The sequence below is a fragment of the Sapajus apella genome, unplaced genomic scaffold (genome assembly GCF_009761245.1).
Source record: "Sapajus apella isolate SASKATOON/1434 unplaced genomic scaffold, GSC_monkey_1.0 scaffold72, whole genome shotgun sequence".
Classification (NCBI taxonomy): domain Eukaryota; kingdom Metazoa; phylum Chordata; class Mammalia; order Primates; family Cebidae; genus Sapajus; species Sapajus apella.
Genome location: NW_022437012.1, coordinates 6,221,490 through 6,236,248, shown reverse-complemented (window position 1 = coordinate 6,236,248; position 14,759 = coordinate 6,221,490). Strand labels below are relative to the sequence as shown.

General features: G+C 40.0%; 1 protein-coding gene across 3 annotated transcripts in view; it reads left to right on the top strand.

Annotated features, from left to right (window-relative positions):
* The window catches only part of DPP10 (dipeptidyl peptidase like 10), a 1,433,428-nt gene that overhangs the window by 730,507 nt on the left and 688,162 nt on the right, over nucleotides 1-14,759 (top strand). The window contains exon 1 of one of the 3 annotated variants that reach the window (XM_032250725.1): nucleotides 10,777-11,009. The exons of 1 other annotated variant lie outside the window; for it this stretch is intronic. In XM_032250725.1, coding sequence (XP_032106616.1) covers nucleotides 10,938-11,009 — 72 coding nt within the window. In that variant the 5' untranslated portion in view covers nucleotides 10,777-10,937. Of the gene's footprint in view, nucleotides 1-10,776; nucleotides 11,010-11,088; nucleotides 11,247-14,759 lie in introns of those variants that run through there. One more of the 3 variants, XM_032250727.1, reaches the window with a different exon arrangement.

Below are 14,759 nucleotides of genomic sequence, written 5' to 3'. Positions count from 1 at the left end.
CTTTTTTTTTTTTTTTTTTTTTTTTTTTTTTGAGTCAGAGTTTCGCTCTTGTTACCCAGGCTGGAGTGCAATGGCGCCATCTCGGCTCACCGCAACCTCCGCCTCCTGGGTTCAGGCAATTCTCCTGCCTCAGCCTCCTGAGTAGCTGGGATTACAGGCACGCACCACCACGCCCAGCTAATTTTTTTGTATTTTTAGTAGAGACGGGGTTTCACCATTTTGACCAGGATGGTCTCGATCTCTTGACCTCGTGATCCACCCGCCTCGGCCTCCCAAAGTGCTGGGATTACAGGCTTGAGCCACCGCGCCCGGCCTCCTTTTTTTTTTTTGAGACAGAGTTTCCCTCTGTTGCCCATACTGGAGTGCAGTGTTGCGATCTCAGCTTACTGTAACCTCTGCCTCCTCGGTTCAAGCAATTCTCCTGCCTCAGCCTCCTGAGTAGCTGAAATTACAAGCATGTGCCACCACGACTGGCTAATTTTAGTATTTTTAGTAGAGACAGGGTTTCACCATGTTGGTTAGACTTGTCTTGAACTCCTGACCTCGTGACCCACCCACCTCGGCTTCCCAAAGTGCTAGGATTATAGGCGTGAGCCACCCCTGCCCAGCCTCATTTCTTTTGAAGTCAAGTATTCTTTTGCCCTAGATGCCCAAGTAATTCTTTTTTTTCCTCTCTCTTAATTTTACTTAGTGTTGATTGTACTGTATTATCAGTTACACTATGTGCTTTTTCAGTAAGTTTAAATTGATTTTTTAATTTAAGGTTTACATTATTATACTTTTTAGTATTCAGCGTTTTTTCACCCTTGTTTTGATCTCCCATTCAGGAACTCTCATAGCATTCATGGATCTTTTTTTGTCATGTATATGTCACATTTTCTTGAAACGTCTTCCTTTATTTTTAAATTTCTTTTTAGTGTTAAATATTTTTCTCCTTCTCAACTTGATTTCCTTGTAAGTGTTATTTTTGTACTTATATTATCTTGTTTTCCTTCTAGATTAGTCTTTATTCTTACTATGGTTTTTTTTTTATTTCTAATTTTCTCTTGAGTTCGATCTGTTTTTCTAGTTCTGATTAATATTTTTTTTCATGTGTCACATTATTTTCTTAATGTCCTTTAGCTCATTTAAAAATAGCGTGTTACACTTCTGAAAATATTTTGAGCATAACGTATTTTGGCAAGCTTATTTTGTCAATAGCAGAAGTTGGCAAATTTCCTGCAAGGTTCAAGACAGTAAATATTTTACACTATATAGGCCATATGGCCTGTCACAAATACTTAACATTGCCATGGTACCATGAAGATAGTCACAAGCAATATGTAAATGAATGAGAGTGGCTATGTACCAATAAAACTTTATTTCTAAAAACAGCATGTAGACTGGAGTTGGTCTGTCGGCTATGATTTGCCAATCTCTGGTCCATAGGAATTTTATTATATGTTTTCTTGTAGCACCTTTGTTTTTGAGGCTAAACTTTACATACATGGCATTTGACCTTGATACTTTTTTGTTGCTCATTTTTGTATAAATTTAGGTTTTTTGAATTTTTAGATAGGTAAAAATTAAGACAGTCTTTTCAACCTAAAGGAGGCCTTTCTTCTCTTCTTATGTAACAGTAAAAAAAATGGCTTGTTTTCATAGATTTCATATATCTGTTTTCCTGGAAACATATTTGTCTGGTTTTTCTCTTTCCTTCATTTTTATTAAGTCTATTCTCTTCAATTTTGACTCTTCTTCTAGTAGTTTATACTCAGTATGGGGTCCTGTTTTGGAAAAATGCTTGGAGGATTGGTTTCAAGAGTTCACAGGATCTAGACTGCACCAGCCACCTAAGACCTTGACATAGCCCTATTAAGAACTATGAAACATCTGAGATTTTACACTGCTTACAAGCTAATGAGTTAACCTACCAGTTTTATGGATGTGGGCAAAAGATATGAGACTCTGAGGGTCAGAGACAAAGACAAAGAGTTTTATTACTCATGGTACAATGAATAGGATGAACATGAGCGCATTTGTGTGAGTTCTTCATGTCCTCCAGTCCCGTGGGGGGAGAGGTTAAGCCAGATGGATGCCTACTCACACAGTAGGTTGCAGTATAGAAGAGGAAACTTGAGCTTAAGGAACCCAAATCTTTTATAATGGAGAGTAAGGATGCTTGTTTTTTGATCCAGAGGAAGACATTATCTTTTTTATACTGGAGAGTAATAATGCTTGTCCTTTGCTCCAGAGGGAGATACTAGTCCTTCTTTCTAGGTTAATTGCTGCACAAATATTCTTTAAAAGATACTATAAAACAAAGGACATTTTCTTCTGATAAGAAATGCAGAAATGTGAGGGATCAATTCCCCGTTGGAAAATGGGCTCCCCACAGGGCCCATTTCATTCACTGTTATAATCCACAAAGCCTCTCTTAGTTCTGTTAACTGTTCTTACATTGGTCCACGTACTTTCTAGTGAATACTCATTGACTATTTGGGGGTTTCTTTCTTAAATATTTTGGAATTATCAGGTCTGTAATTTGCCCTACTGCTTTCTTCTGCATTCGCTCACATAAATACCAAGGGCACCCACGCTGTGTGGCTTTTGGTATTCAGGGATTTGTAGAGGTATCTAGTGATTTAGAATTGTTGTAAATGTACTTTTGGTTCCAGTATCTATTTCTCTGTCTAGCCTAAACCCATGTTGTCATCACAGCAGCCTGTCTTCCCAAAATAGCCCTTTCAAAAAAAGTATGTGAAGCCTGAGTTTACTGTTTTTGAAGTCCTCATTTTGAGCATAAACTTTATTTTTCCATAAAATACTTATTTACAAGACCTAAGTCGCATAAAAATACTTGCTTCCCCTCCCCTTCCCTCACACTAAGTGGTACTAAGTTGGCAATATTTTAAGTGGAGGGGCCAATGTTTTCTTTCCTTGCTTTCTGTAACATTCTGCATCTTATTTTCTTGTTATATTTGTGCACCCCATCTATCAGCAATTCCTCTTGCCCTCTTTCCAAATATGTTGTCAACAACTAGCAAACCAGATAAGCAAACTTATTTAATATAAGTGCAGAGGATGTAAAGCAAAAATAACTGTCTTCTGAGATCGAGCATACTCTTTGAAATCTCTGTTGATTTATAGTCCTTTTGGCAGTATACATACAGTCTAGAGAAATTTAAGCTATATTTACAAGAACGAATATTTTATTCAGTTTCAGTATTTCATCAGCCTTTTGCCCATTATAGCTCCTCCTCCTCCAAATTCAGTATAGTGTTTATATATTAAGGGAGAAATAAATTAGGGGCGATAGGGCAAACATAATTATCTCCAAATTCTCTAGTGAGATTACCACACTGGAAGCTTGGTACTTTATAACAGGTAGTACCTGCTCCTAAGCAGTAGAAAATTTCAAGCTTATCTGGCTTTTACTTAATGTTTTAGAACCAAGCAATATCTAATGGGTTCTTGCTCATATCCAGCACTGATATATTAGAGGAATATCAAGATTATATCATTCCCACATGTCAAGTAGAGAAAAGTAAAATATGCTAGGAGAACAGAAAGACAGAGAAAATACATTTTCCCTGGATGATCCTGTTCAACAACAACAGAAAATACAAGCATATAGGAAGTGCTAACAGAGCGTAATATTGAGAAGGTGAATAAAGATTATTTTTCAAAGAACATTTCCTCTGAGGTTCCCCCTAATTAGGCAGGAAGACTGATGGAGACCCTACCCACCACCTCCTGCGCACACACACGGTTAATGTCAGTCCCAAAAAGAACTCCTCTCCTCTAAGCATTGATATTAGTAGAAAAGATAAGATGCCACATGTGACAATTAGAATGCTGAACAAGCTATTAGGATGGTGCAAAGGCAATGTGGTTTTGTCATTATGATTATGATTATTATTGAGACAGGGTCTTACTCTGTCACCCAGGCTGGAGGGCAGTGGTGCAATCTTGGCTCACTGCAACATACACTCCCTGGGTTCAAGCAATTTCCCTGCTTCAGCCTCCCTAGAGCTAGGATTATAGGCATGTACTACCACACCAAGTTTGGTTTTTTATTTATTTTTTTTTTTTATTTTTAGTGGAGACAGGGTTTTGACATATTGGCCATGTTGGTCTCAAACTCTTGACCTCAAATGATCTGCCTGCCTTGGCCTCCCAAAATGCTGGGGCCATTATATTTAATTGCAAAAACTTCAGTTACCTTTGCACCAAACTAAAATTACGAAATAAAGGCATTCAACTGTGAAGTGTGATAGACACTACAAAGAATGAAAGAAGAAAGTTCCTGTGAAATTGTGATGGGAAGGTTGTGATAGGTGTTAAGTCCTAATAGATCAGTTATATTCAGGAAGATGAAAATGTAAGTGTGTGGGTTCTCTATGTGGAAAGTTAGGGGACCCCTGAAGAGGACAGCCCATCTGTCCTGTGAGGCTTTTGGTGTCTTAATAACTAAGATTAAACAGTTATTAGGACATCTTATAAGTATTGCTCAGTAAATCAAGTAGCTAACTGAAGGGTGATTATCTAGTCATTGATATGTAAAAACTATCATATCTGTTATAGATTCCCTCCTCTGCCTCCATTGATGCTTACTGTCTAATTGTTAGGTGTAACAAATAATAAAACATTACAAGACAAGGTAAGCTTGCAATTAATTAATACTATCAAATATAACTTACCAACACAGGAATGAGGAAGTTACACTTTGGACTGTGCATTCTAAAATTATACACATGTATAGAAAACCAATGACAGGAGCAATATTTAGGGCCTAACCAGTGGGATTTATGGCATTTCATTTCATGATTCTTCTGAAGGTGCTTTTTAAATCAATTAGACTTACTACACCCTAACATCCCTAACAACCTCAGAAAGTATTCTCTTGGCTTTGCCCTTCCCTCTCTTTTTCTCCACCTACTCTCCCTTGTCTCTTCCTCTTTCTCTTCCTTCTTTGATTTGGATAAAGATCTGTGACTTTAGTAAATATTTAGATATGCAGGATAGAAATTGAGTAACTTAAACATTTCCTTATCCCCTCAAAAAAAATATAGATGTTTGACAGATTGACGGACATATGAATAAGGGATCTACACTAGCAACTCATCATGTCTAACAGATTAAACAGAATTAAACAATGTTCAGTAATGAAAGATGTGTTTTAATGTTTCTTATTTCAATGTGCTTTTCTTCCCATGATATCCTGAAACTATTATTTGTATAATCACACGACTCTGTGTTGTGAAAGGAACCCAAGGACTTGGTCTCAAGTTTCCTTTGGCAATGGTGTAAGAAAAGTCCCCAGTGGTAGAAGGTCAATTGGTGGAGACAATGCCAGGGACTCTAATGTCAGTGGATGCTCTAGGGCTATTGCACCTGAATCTTCAACTGGCTCTTGTTTTCCAAGAGGAAAATTCATGGGAGAATTTGAAACTAGTACTAAATCCTTAAAAACAAATTGAACATTGTAGAAGTGTTAAAAGATGGAAATCTTCTTTCCTTCCAAAAATTAGTCATCTCACAGTAGAACTTTCTCTTTCAATTTGTAAAAGATTTTATAGAATGAGAAATGTGGTTTGTGCTATTCTGGGAATTCTATAAGGAAAGAAGGTGGTTAACCACTGTGGCGTCTAAATCTAAGAGACGGCTCAGTAATATTGTACTTTTCAAAGAATAAAGGAAGATTATTTTAAATCATTAGAGAATCTTTTCTTGGTTATTGAAACAAGAAATACCAGATTCAAAAAAAATTTATTCATCACAGGCAGACATTATCTCAAAAGAACAAATGCCATGCCAAAGTTTCTAAATGCTCCTCCGTATATAGCAACATTTCTGTCATTTGTAGGCAAGATCTGATTCAGAAAATTAAATTCTGTTTCTAAAGCGTCGTGAACATCAGAAAAAAATTACCACCAGTATCAACTCAAAGAGATGGAAGGGTTTTTTTTTTTTTTCTTTTTTACTATGCCAACATAACCAATTCATTAAATGATGACTCTTTTTTAAAAAAAGAGCTAAGTAAATAAACACATGTCCCTTGTTAAACATCTAATGGGTATATATAACAATAGCAAGTAAATTTCTCATGTTCTCAAGTTGTTTTGGTGTTACAATTCAGCTAATATGTATAGAGAGAAAAGCATACACAGGAAAATAATCTGCATTGTTTTACTGTCTTATTTACCTTATATATGACACAGAGGGCTATAGGGTAAAGGGAAGATGTGAGGTTTTACATATAGCAAAAGAAAAAAAGAGATTTGACAACACTGAACCTCAGTAGGCAAGGACAATTTGTCAGTATCTTCAGGTCTCCAGAGAGCAACATGAATGACTCTCAGGATATTGCAACTCTGTCTGCTTCCACCAGAGATCATAATTGGGCTATGAATTTTTATAACAGGAAAGTCTTCCTGTCAAAGACAGAGACTGACGCAAAGTTCAGTTCACTTATACTGAAAGAATCTCAGAACAGAATGAGTAATGTACACGAGTATCACTTACACATATAGTGCCTTTACTTCTTTCTTCTTTTTTTCTTAAAAAGTAAATGCCTGTTATAGTTTACTGGTTAGAGCTTCTAAAATGTAGCTTGTTTCTGAGGATTGCTCACCATACTGGTTTTCTGCCCAAGGAGATGATACGCACTTTGGGGAATTCAAAAGCCAATTGAGGTGAGTAGAGGTCATTTGTAAATCGAAACCAAGTGGTAGCAGAAGATGTGAACTAAAGCTATTTCTTCATCTGCAAAGAGCTAATTGGGCACATTTCAGGCCAAGTCTCTGAAGACACAGCTCGTGAACTCTGTCTTCTTGATGCTGTGCTCATTATAGATACTCAGTAGAGGACTACCTAATGCTAGGGAAATCCCCATCAAGGTGGCCTTTACATGACACTGCAGATTTATCTCACAAAGGAGAGCAAAGAGAAGGAAAATGCAGTGAGGGATTACAGGCAACTAGCTGCTTATGGAGTACTATTTGCCTTGTCTAATTTATCTGAAACTGAAGGGTTTGTCTCTAATGGATATCCTACTTCACAAAATCTCAAGGGACGTTTGTCTTTCTGACATATCAGTTGTTAGCCAGGCCTTACTTCTTACTTGACTGTTGTTAGAACCAATTTTGGTTCTTTGGTCCTGTGTCTGCTATTTGAGGTGGAAGATTGAATACTGCATAGATGACCTGTGTATGTCTGGAACAACCTAATTTTGCCACTGATAACAAAACACTATAAGCATAATCTTGAATTAATTAAATTATTATCTAAATCTCAGAACCTGTCCTCAATTATCCACCTTAATAGTTCTAAGTAAAGAGAGATGTATTGGCATCCTGTTTTTAAAGAGTAAAATGTCAAGAGTAAGAAAGACATTATAGATATTCACAATGTTGTATGTGAGGAAGTTTTTGAATGACTTCAGAAACCCAAATGAATATATTGAGGAAGCAGCATTGTGAGTTCAGTCCACATGTGAACCCAAAACTAGGATTTGAGGCAATATATTTCCAGAAGAAACTGATGGAGTTTGAATCCTAGGAAATCTTCCCGAATAAAATGGCCATGTGTTGTAAGGTTTAGATATTTATAACCCAAAATAAAAGGAATTTTGTTAGGTGATTTCTACAGTTTTTTTTTCAGTTATGAGAGTCTGATTTCTTTCCACGAAAAGGGTAGGAAAATTTCTTTTGCTGTTATAATGAATGTTATAAAATGTATACTTGTCCATGAATTATCTGATCAAAGATAACACATAAAAAGTACTCAAAATATTCTGTAAGTCTTTTTTTCAAATTCTCTTTAAATAGATTTTTGCATTCAGAAATACTTTGTATATATTTTAAAATTCAGATTTCTGAATTCTAAACATATTATTAAGACAAAATAGTGACTATCTATGTATGTAAAATAGAGGGCACTGGAAAATGTGGTGGACGGTAAGGGCCTTTTGTGAGGTAACTATCTATGGATTTTTTTTTAATTTCTAAGTACTTAATTGACTCTCCCACTAAAATTTCAACATGTACAAATAATTTGTCATTCAGAGAATAGTCGTTTGATTTATAACATCAACATATTATCATAAAAATTTAGAGAATGAGATCTTAATGGGCACCTGGTCTAAGCATTTTAATTTTACCAGGTAGAATCATGGAAGCAAGAGATAAGTGACTTCACTGTGTCCTATACCTCCATGCTCTAACGGAGCAGCGATACCAGCCAATTGACATCTAGTTAGGTACAGAACCCTCATATCTACACCACATTAAGGTTATATATTCTTTAGTAGTTTAAAAAATTTGTAGACATTTGATTGTAAATGGATATTTTGCACTTTTTCTTTAAAAATAACATCATTAGAAACCATATAAAACAGAACTGCAAATATTCCCTTCTAAGGTGTAAGGTATTCCTTCATTTCTTCTTTGGACATTAGAATTTTTTCTTCGGTAAGAAATTAAATTGAAAATGAAGTAGAAGACCTTACACTGTCATTCAATTGCAATACATTTTTTAAAAAAAGGACTTATGTTGGGAAAATCTGTTTACCTGTGATTAAGTTTTAATCAGTGCCCTTAACCTACATCTCAACAGCTAAAAATGTTCTTAGCTTGACAAAATAACAACCCATCCCAAAAGACAAAGACTTAAAGAAGCATTTTTTAATGAAAAAAGAATTCACACATGTTTGCACCCCCAATACATGAAACATATGATAATGTATGTCTCTATTTTTAACAAAGTGAATTTTATACTGAATTCAGAACATATATTCAAGTTCAATAGTTGAACTCAATCAAATAAGTAATCTCATATAAAAGGATAGCTCCCTCTAGCATATACTTATCCCATATGACAGACATCTCTATAGTAAAGTAAATTCCTTCAACTCTAGCAGATTGTCCAAAATGGAAACATACTGAAAGGGTGCATATACTCAAATAATCAACAGAAGAGATAACTATAAAGAGGGAAACATTTTCTGAATAAAGTAGACCCCCTCCATCCAAAAAAATTACATCTGAGGGACTATCTAGATTGTCAGAATTACTGGATAAACTGCCCAGTAGCTATTACACTGATGTTTCATTTGTTAAAAATATTTGCTTTATGCTTTTGCAACTTGCAAAGTTATTCCCAGCAAAATGTTATTTCTCCTGAAACAGAATAAATAGGTCATTCACAATATGCACTGGAATACATATTTTTGAAAAGCAAGATATCCACTCACCCCTAATTCGATCTTTCTGCTGGTGATTACTGATATATTTATGTTAAAATATATACCTTATAAAAACTGTTGTTACAATTACGACTTGAGACAACATTGTAATTCATGTTTTGGAAACTACGAAGGCAGGAGGACAGCTCCTACCCTTCTTTCAGTTAAAGACTTTCAGTTAACAGGTGATTAATTAATGAACTAAGTGGTTAAAAGAAGGGAGCCAGTCCTTAGCCAATAAAGCCCTACTCAGTGCTACTCTACTCCCCCGCATTCTCTGTCCCCTGGGCTGAAACTGTCTTGTGCTGACTCCATTAACATCTAAATAGTCAACTCACTCCTGCCATTTCTCTGGTGAGCAATCTCCTACATCCTGTGCCTGAGACTTTGAGACTGCTTATGGTCCATAGGCCTTAGGTGCCCCAGGGAAAGCCACGTGCTAGTGCATCTGGATAAACAGTGGACTTTGTCTATCCACATGAAGTCAACTTCCCAAGAGCTACACTGACTCATTGATTTGTGTCCAGTCTCCAGGTTCCCAATTCCCACACAACATAAACTCCCTGCAGCCAGGGAATTTGGTAGGTTTGACTTGTGTAGTCTCTTTCCCCTGCCACCCTCCGTCTGAGCCTCACAGTGTGTTGGCACGTGGTAGATGTTCAGTAAACCTACTTTGAGTGGGAAAGGGTTATGTTGAAGGAAGGAAAGGCAGGGAGGACTTAAGATTTGAAGGTTTTCCTGCATGCGTCCAGGAAGAAAGAAAAAGAAAAAAAAAAGTGAATGTCAGATTCTTATCATCATTACAGTTATTGTTTTTAACCAACCTTTAGGAATTCCACTGGCATTACCCAGGCAGCTGGTAGGAGAATCTGGGCTGGACGCTAAAGGATGTCCATTGCCCCAAATCAGAAGGTGCAGAACCTCAGATCACAATCTGAGACAACCCCTCCGTTCCCGACAGGTGTTGGCCGCCTCCCTGATGGCTCCGGGCCCCCAGTCCCCGACTGCCCCTGCCTTTTGGGGCGCTGGAGCATGCCCAGTGGCAGAGCTGGAGCCACTGAGGGCTTTGCACGGGCGCAGTCCGCTTCTCCGGGTTTTAGCAGAAGCCCGCGGGGGGCGGGGGGTTGTGTGTGTAGGGGGGTAACCGTGGAACCTGGCAGCCTTGGGCGCGGGAGTGGGGAGCTCTGGCGCCGTGCAGGGCTCTCTCCCGTGTTGCGGTTGCTTGGGAGATGCTGGAGCGCGGCACCCGGCTGCTCCACCTGGCGCGCTGAGCACCGTGCGGGGAGCTCCGGGGGCCAGGCGGCGGGGGGCGCGGACTGCGGTAGAATGCCAGCGGGGCTCCTACTGCGCTGGGAGACGTCGCTCCAGCTCGGTCAGGTGCCGGGGGCCCGCAGCTTGCCGCTCCACTAACTTGCCACTTGGTCGTGTCTGGTCTCCCAGGCTTGCTTTGCTTTCGGGTGGTGGGGGGCGGGGAGAGTGGGGACTTAGAGGGTCTGCCGTAGCCGAAAGAGGGATCCTGCGAGGGGAAGCCTGCCTGGTGCCTCTCTTCTTCCCCTCACTGTCGCTCCCCTCCCCCCACCCCGTCGCTGCCGCTTTCCCTTCCTCCGATTCCGAGAGCGACGGGCGCCTGTGACATGCGATCACTGCCAAGTGACGGTCCCCGAGTCTGAAGTGCCCGCGAGGAAGTGAGTGCCAACGCGGGCCACTGGCAATGACAGCCATGAAGCAGGAACAGCAGCCCACCCCCGGGGCCAGGGCGAGCCAGGCGCAGCCAGCGGACCAGGTGAGAGTTGGCACTGTGGCCAGTCCCTCCCGGGAGGGGTGGCTCCCATCAGCGCTCTCCAGTCTCTTCTCCAAGGCTGGGCTCCCACGCCTCCCTCTTCCCACCCTCCCCTCCGCCCCAGTTCCAGGCTCTCCAGCTTATCCATGGACTCTGCGGGAAGTTAGAGCCTGGGAGTGCGCTGCGGGGCCGGGCGAGAGGATGCGCAAGGTGGAGAGCCGCGGGGAAGGTGGGAGAGAGGTAAAGGCTGAAGGTGCCCCGGGGAGCCCAGGCGGGCGGGCCACCAAGGGAGGGAGAGGTGGTCAGGGCCAAGGAATGGGGCCTCTTGGCTCCCTGTTAACGACCGTGAAGAAATCTGCTGCGCTCCTGCTGTCCACTTGCCGGGTTCAAGCCCGGGCTTCCTATAGCCGGGACGCTCGCTGGCCAAAGCGACCCGAGTAGGCAAATGACCTTTAGGCGGAGCAAGTTTTTCCTCTCCTTTCTTGTTTCTTTTGAGGAGACTGGTGTGTGTTTGTGAGGTGGGATGGTCGCGGGGGTCGATGGGGGAAGAGTGTCCCAGACATCCGTAGTCTGCTGAGTGGAACGGAGCTTGGGGAGCAGCAAGGCATTAATTATTAATGGGAGCTGGGAAGATGCTGGCTTTAGCGATTTGCTGGGTTTGGATGTGTTGTGTCTGCAGAGATGAGGTGCCCTGCGTGGGCTGAGTGTTATACCCGTCTCTTTCCCATCCTTCCTCACCCGCCACCACCCCCCTCTTTTTTTTTTTTGTTTGGTTGTTAGAAATCTGTAGCATAACCGCTTGATTGTGGATCCCCAACTCGTCTCTCATCATCTCTTTCCCTGATTTGGGGTGATTTGGGAGTTTGGTGTCGCTCTTTTTCCAAAGTTGGAGGGTCGGAAGGGAGCGCTGAGACGCCCTGGCGAGAAGGAGGTGGAGGAGGAGGAGGAGGAGGGCGGCTGTGCTGAGCCTGATGGAGGTGCGGTCACGTTTACATCAATTAGAGACTCTGGGCAGAGAGCGCTGCCCTTAGGTCAGGGATTAACAGTGGGTCCGGAGGACCCAAGCCCTGGGGTAGGAGGGTTAGGGATCTTTGCTCCGAGGGCTCTGCGAAGCCTGTTGGATGTGTTCCTGGCAGAAACGCTCCCAGATTATTGCTGGCCTGGGATGAAGGAAGAGCACGCAGCTAGGCTCCGGCAGCAAAGCGGCTTTTCGGGTATTCTAAGCCCTAAAGAGCCTGTTAACGGGAGCTGTCCAAATCGCCCAGGAGTGGTGTCGAGGCCGAGGAGGCGGTGCCAGGGATGCTGTTATTAACATTGCAGACTTGGTCATCTCTCCTGGCTTGTGGTCTGTTTTCTCCCCTTCCCTCCCCTTCTCATTTCCCTCACATATGTTTCACACAGGTGGTGGGGATTACTCAATGAGTTAAAGCTCCCTTCCCGGTTATTAGTGGGAGGGGGTTGAATGTTAGCAGTTTTTACAAAGCTTTGGTTTTCTTAAACTATCCTCTTTGATCCATACTCTGAGATAAGTATGAAAATATTAAAACATCATATGTCCCTTCCTTTTATACCCCTTCCTCCCAAACCCCAGCACACATGAGAATGTAAAAACTGGTTAGCAGTTATATAAAAATAATTTCAGGACAGGAACACGGATTTAACACCCTCTTTCAGGCTGACAGCCCTTAAATTTCATTAACAAGCCGCCGAGCCTCTCTACTGCTCTTGGAATGATGCTACCAGTAGGAATGATTAGTCAGGTGAGAGTCCCCACATGGAATCCTTGCTCACTAACCTGTGACACCAGCTGGTTACTTGAGGCGCTGCAAACAGTTCAGTGATGGTGGAAGTGGGGAGACAGAAGCAGAGCAGAGGACACAGAAGCTGAAAATGTATGTGTAAATAGTGGACACGCTGCCTATGCACAATAAATCCCTTTGTCAGGATTAACCTGATACTTAAAATTCATATGAAGAGATAGGTTCAAGCTCGAATCCATTTTTCTTGTTAGTGAGCATTTTTTAATAGTCACTTCAAATATTCAGGGAGTGGCCACTTTGCAGAACTCTTGCTTTAATAGAGTATGTTTAAGTGCCTTTCTGAGTATTGACATGATTTTAAAATGTCAGTTTTATGCATCTTATGCATGTGTTGAAATAAAATAGACTGATTTTACAAAGAAAGTCAACTGAAATATACGTGGTAGCATCACAGTGAGGGTTTTCAAAGCACTCCCAGAAAATAACCATATCTAGTGTATATTTTTTCAAAGCTTGACATATTAAATGATGGACAAATAATGTGAATTATTTTTGTGAAGGCTTAAACTACTTTCCGTAAGACTACTAAGCTTTTATTAGCCATATTAGTCATTATGGTTTAATTCTGTAATAGTCACACAACTCTCATGCAATACTAGATTTAATAGCTGCATAAAGATGTGATTAGTTGTGCTGGATTCTATAATATTTTCAAAAAAATACAAATGTAAATTAAAATGTACCTTTATGAAATTATACTTAGTGGTTAAATAGGGTTCCAGCAAATCAGCCACTATGCATTGATTTTGAATGATTTAAGCTATTGCATGTTGCCAAAAATGTCTTCTACTTTCTATGGTAAAGATTTTTTATGAAACCTCAAAGATGCCTTGTCCTGAGGCCATCAAACACCTATTTTCATGTATAGCACCGTGGAAGACCATAATCCTTTCTCTAACTAAAAGTGGTTATGAACCATCTAATTTGGTTACTGTTATAGTCCTGTAGAGGGCTCAACCTTCCTGTTTCATCTGATCTGTTACTGTCCTCTGGCACAGGGTACCATGGCAAGAGAACATTCCGTCCCTCCCTAGAGAATGGTGACAACAAGAATAGGAGGGACTGTATATTTTATGAATATTCCAAATCATTGGAAATATTTTTGTTATCTTAATAATCTTTCTTTTAAAGATTCTTTGATTAAAAAATATTTGTAACAGTTATTTTTGTTGCTTTCATAGCACTCCACATTTACGAAATGTCTAAAAACAAATGCTTGGACATGAGTAGGCACAATCATTTCTTAACATGATCAATATCTCAATTAACATTGAAAGCCACATAAGAACTTAAGTGGCTAATTGTAATTATTATTGTAAAAAATTACTTCCTGAATGCTTACCACAGGCAGAGTACTATTCTCAAAGTTCATAAAGTAACATTTATTGAATGTATTTTTCTATTTGATTCTCAAAGCAGTTATTTGAGGTGGGTCCTATTTTTATTCCTATTTTAGAGATGAGAATATAGAGGATTAAGGAAGTTAAGCAACTTGGCCAAACTTGCCTTTATAAGTGATGGAGGTGAGACTTAGCCAGGATCTCATTGAGGCCTGAAGCCTCACCTTTTAACTTCTATACAATCACGATACAGCTTATTTCTATTGTAAGAATGAAAATAATTGCAAATTATATGTATATGTGTGTGTGTGTGCGTGTGTGTGCGTGCACACAAATTTACCTTGAATGTAAAATGGATGAATAGTTTGTTTAAAGCTTTAAGTATACATGTTAATGATAGCTCTGGAAATTTTAAAGTTAACTTAATATGATTCTGCTGATATATTTAATATAAAAAGAACAAGATAGATCCTCATAAATTCATGTGAACTTTTTTTTATCTTTGCATCACTTGTCCCTGATGATGAGACTCTCAAGGTTTGTTAAATGAGTGTGTGTGTGTGTGTGTGTGTATATATATATATATATATATA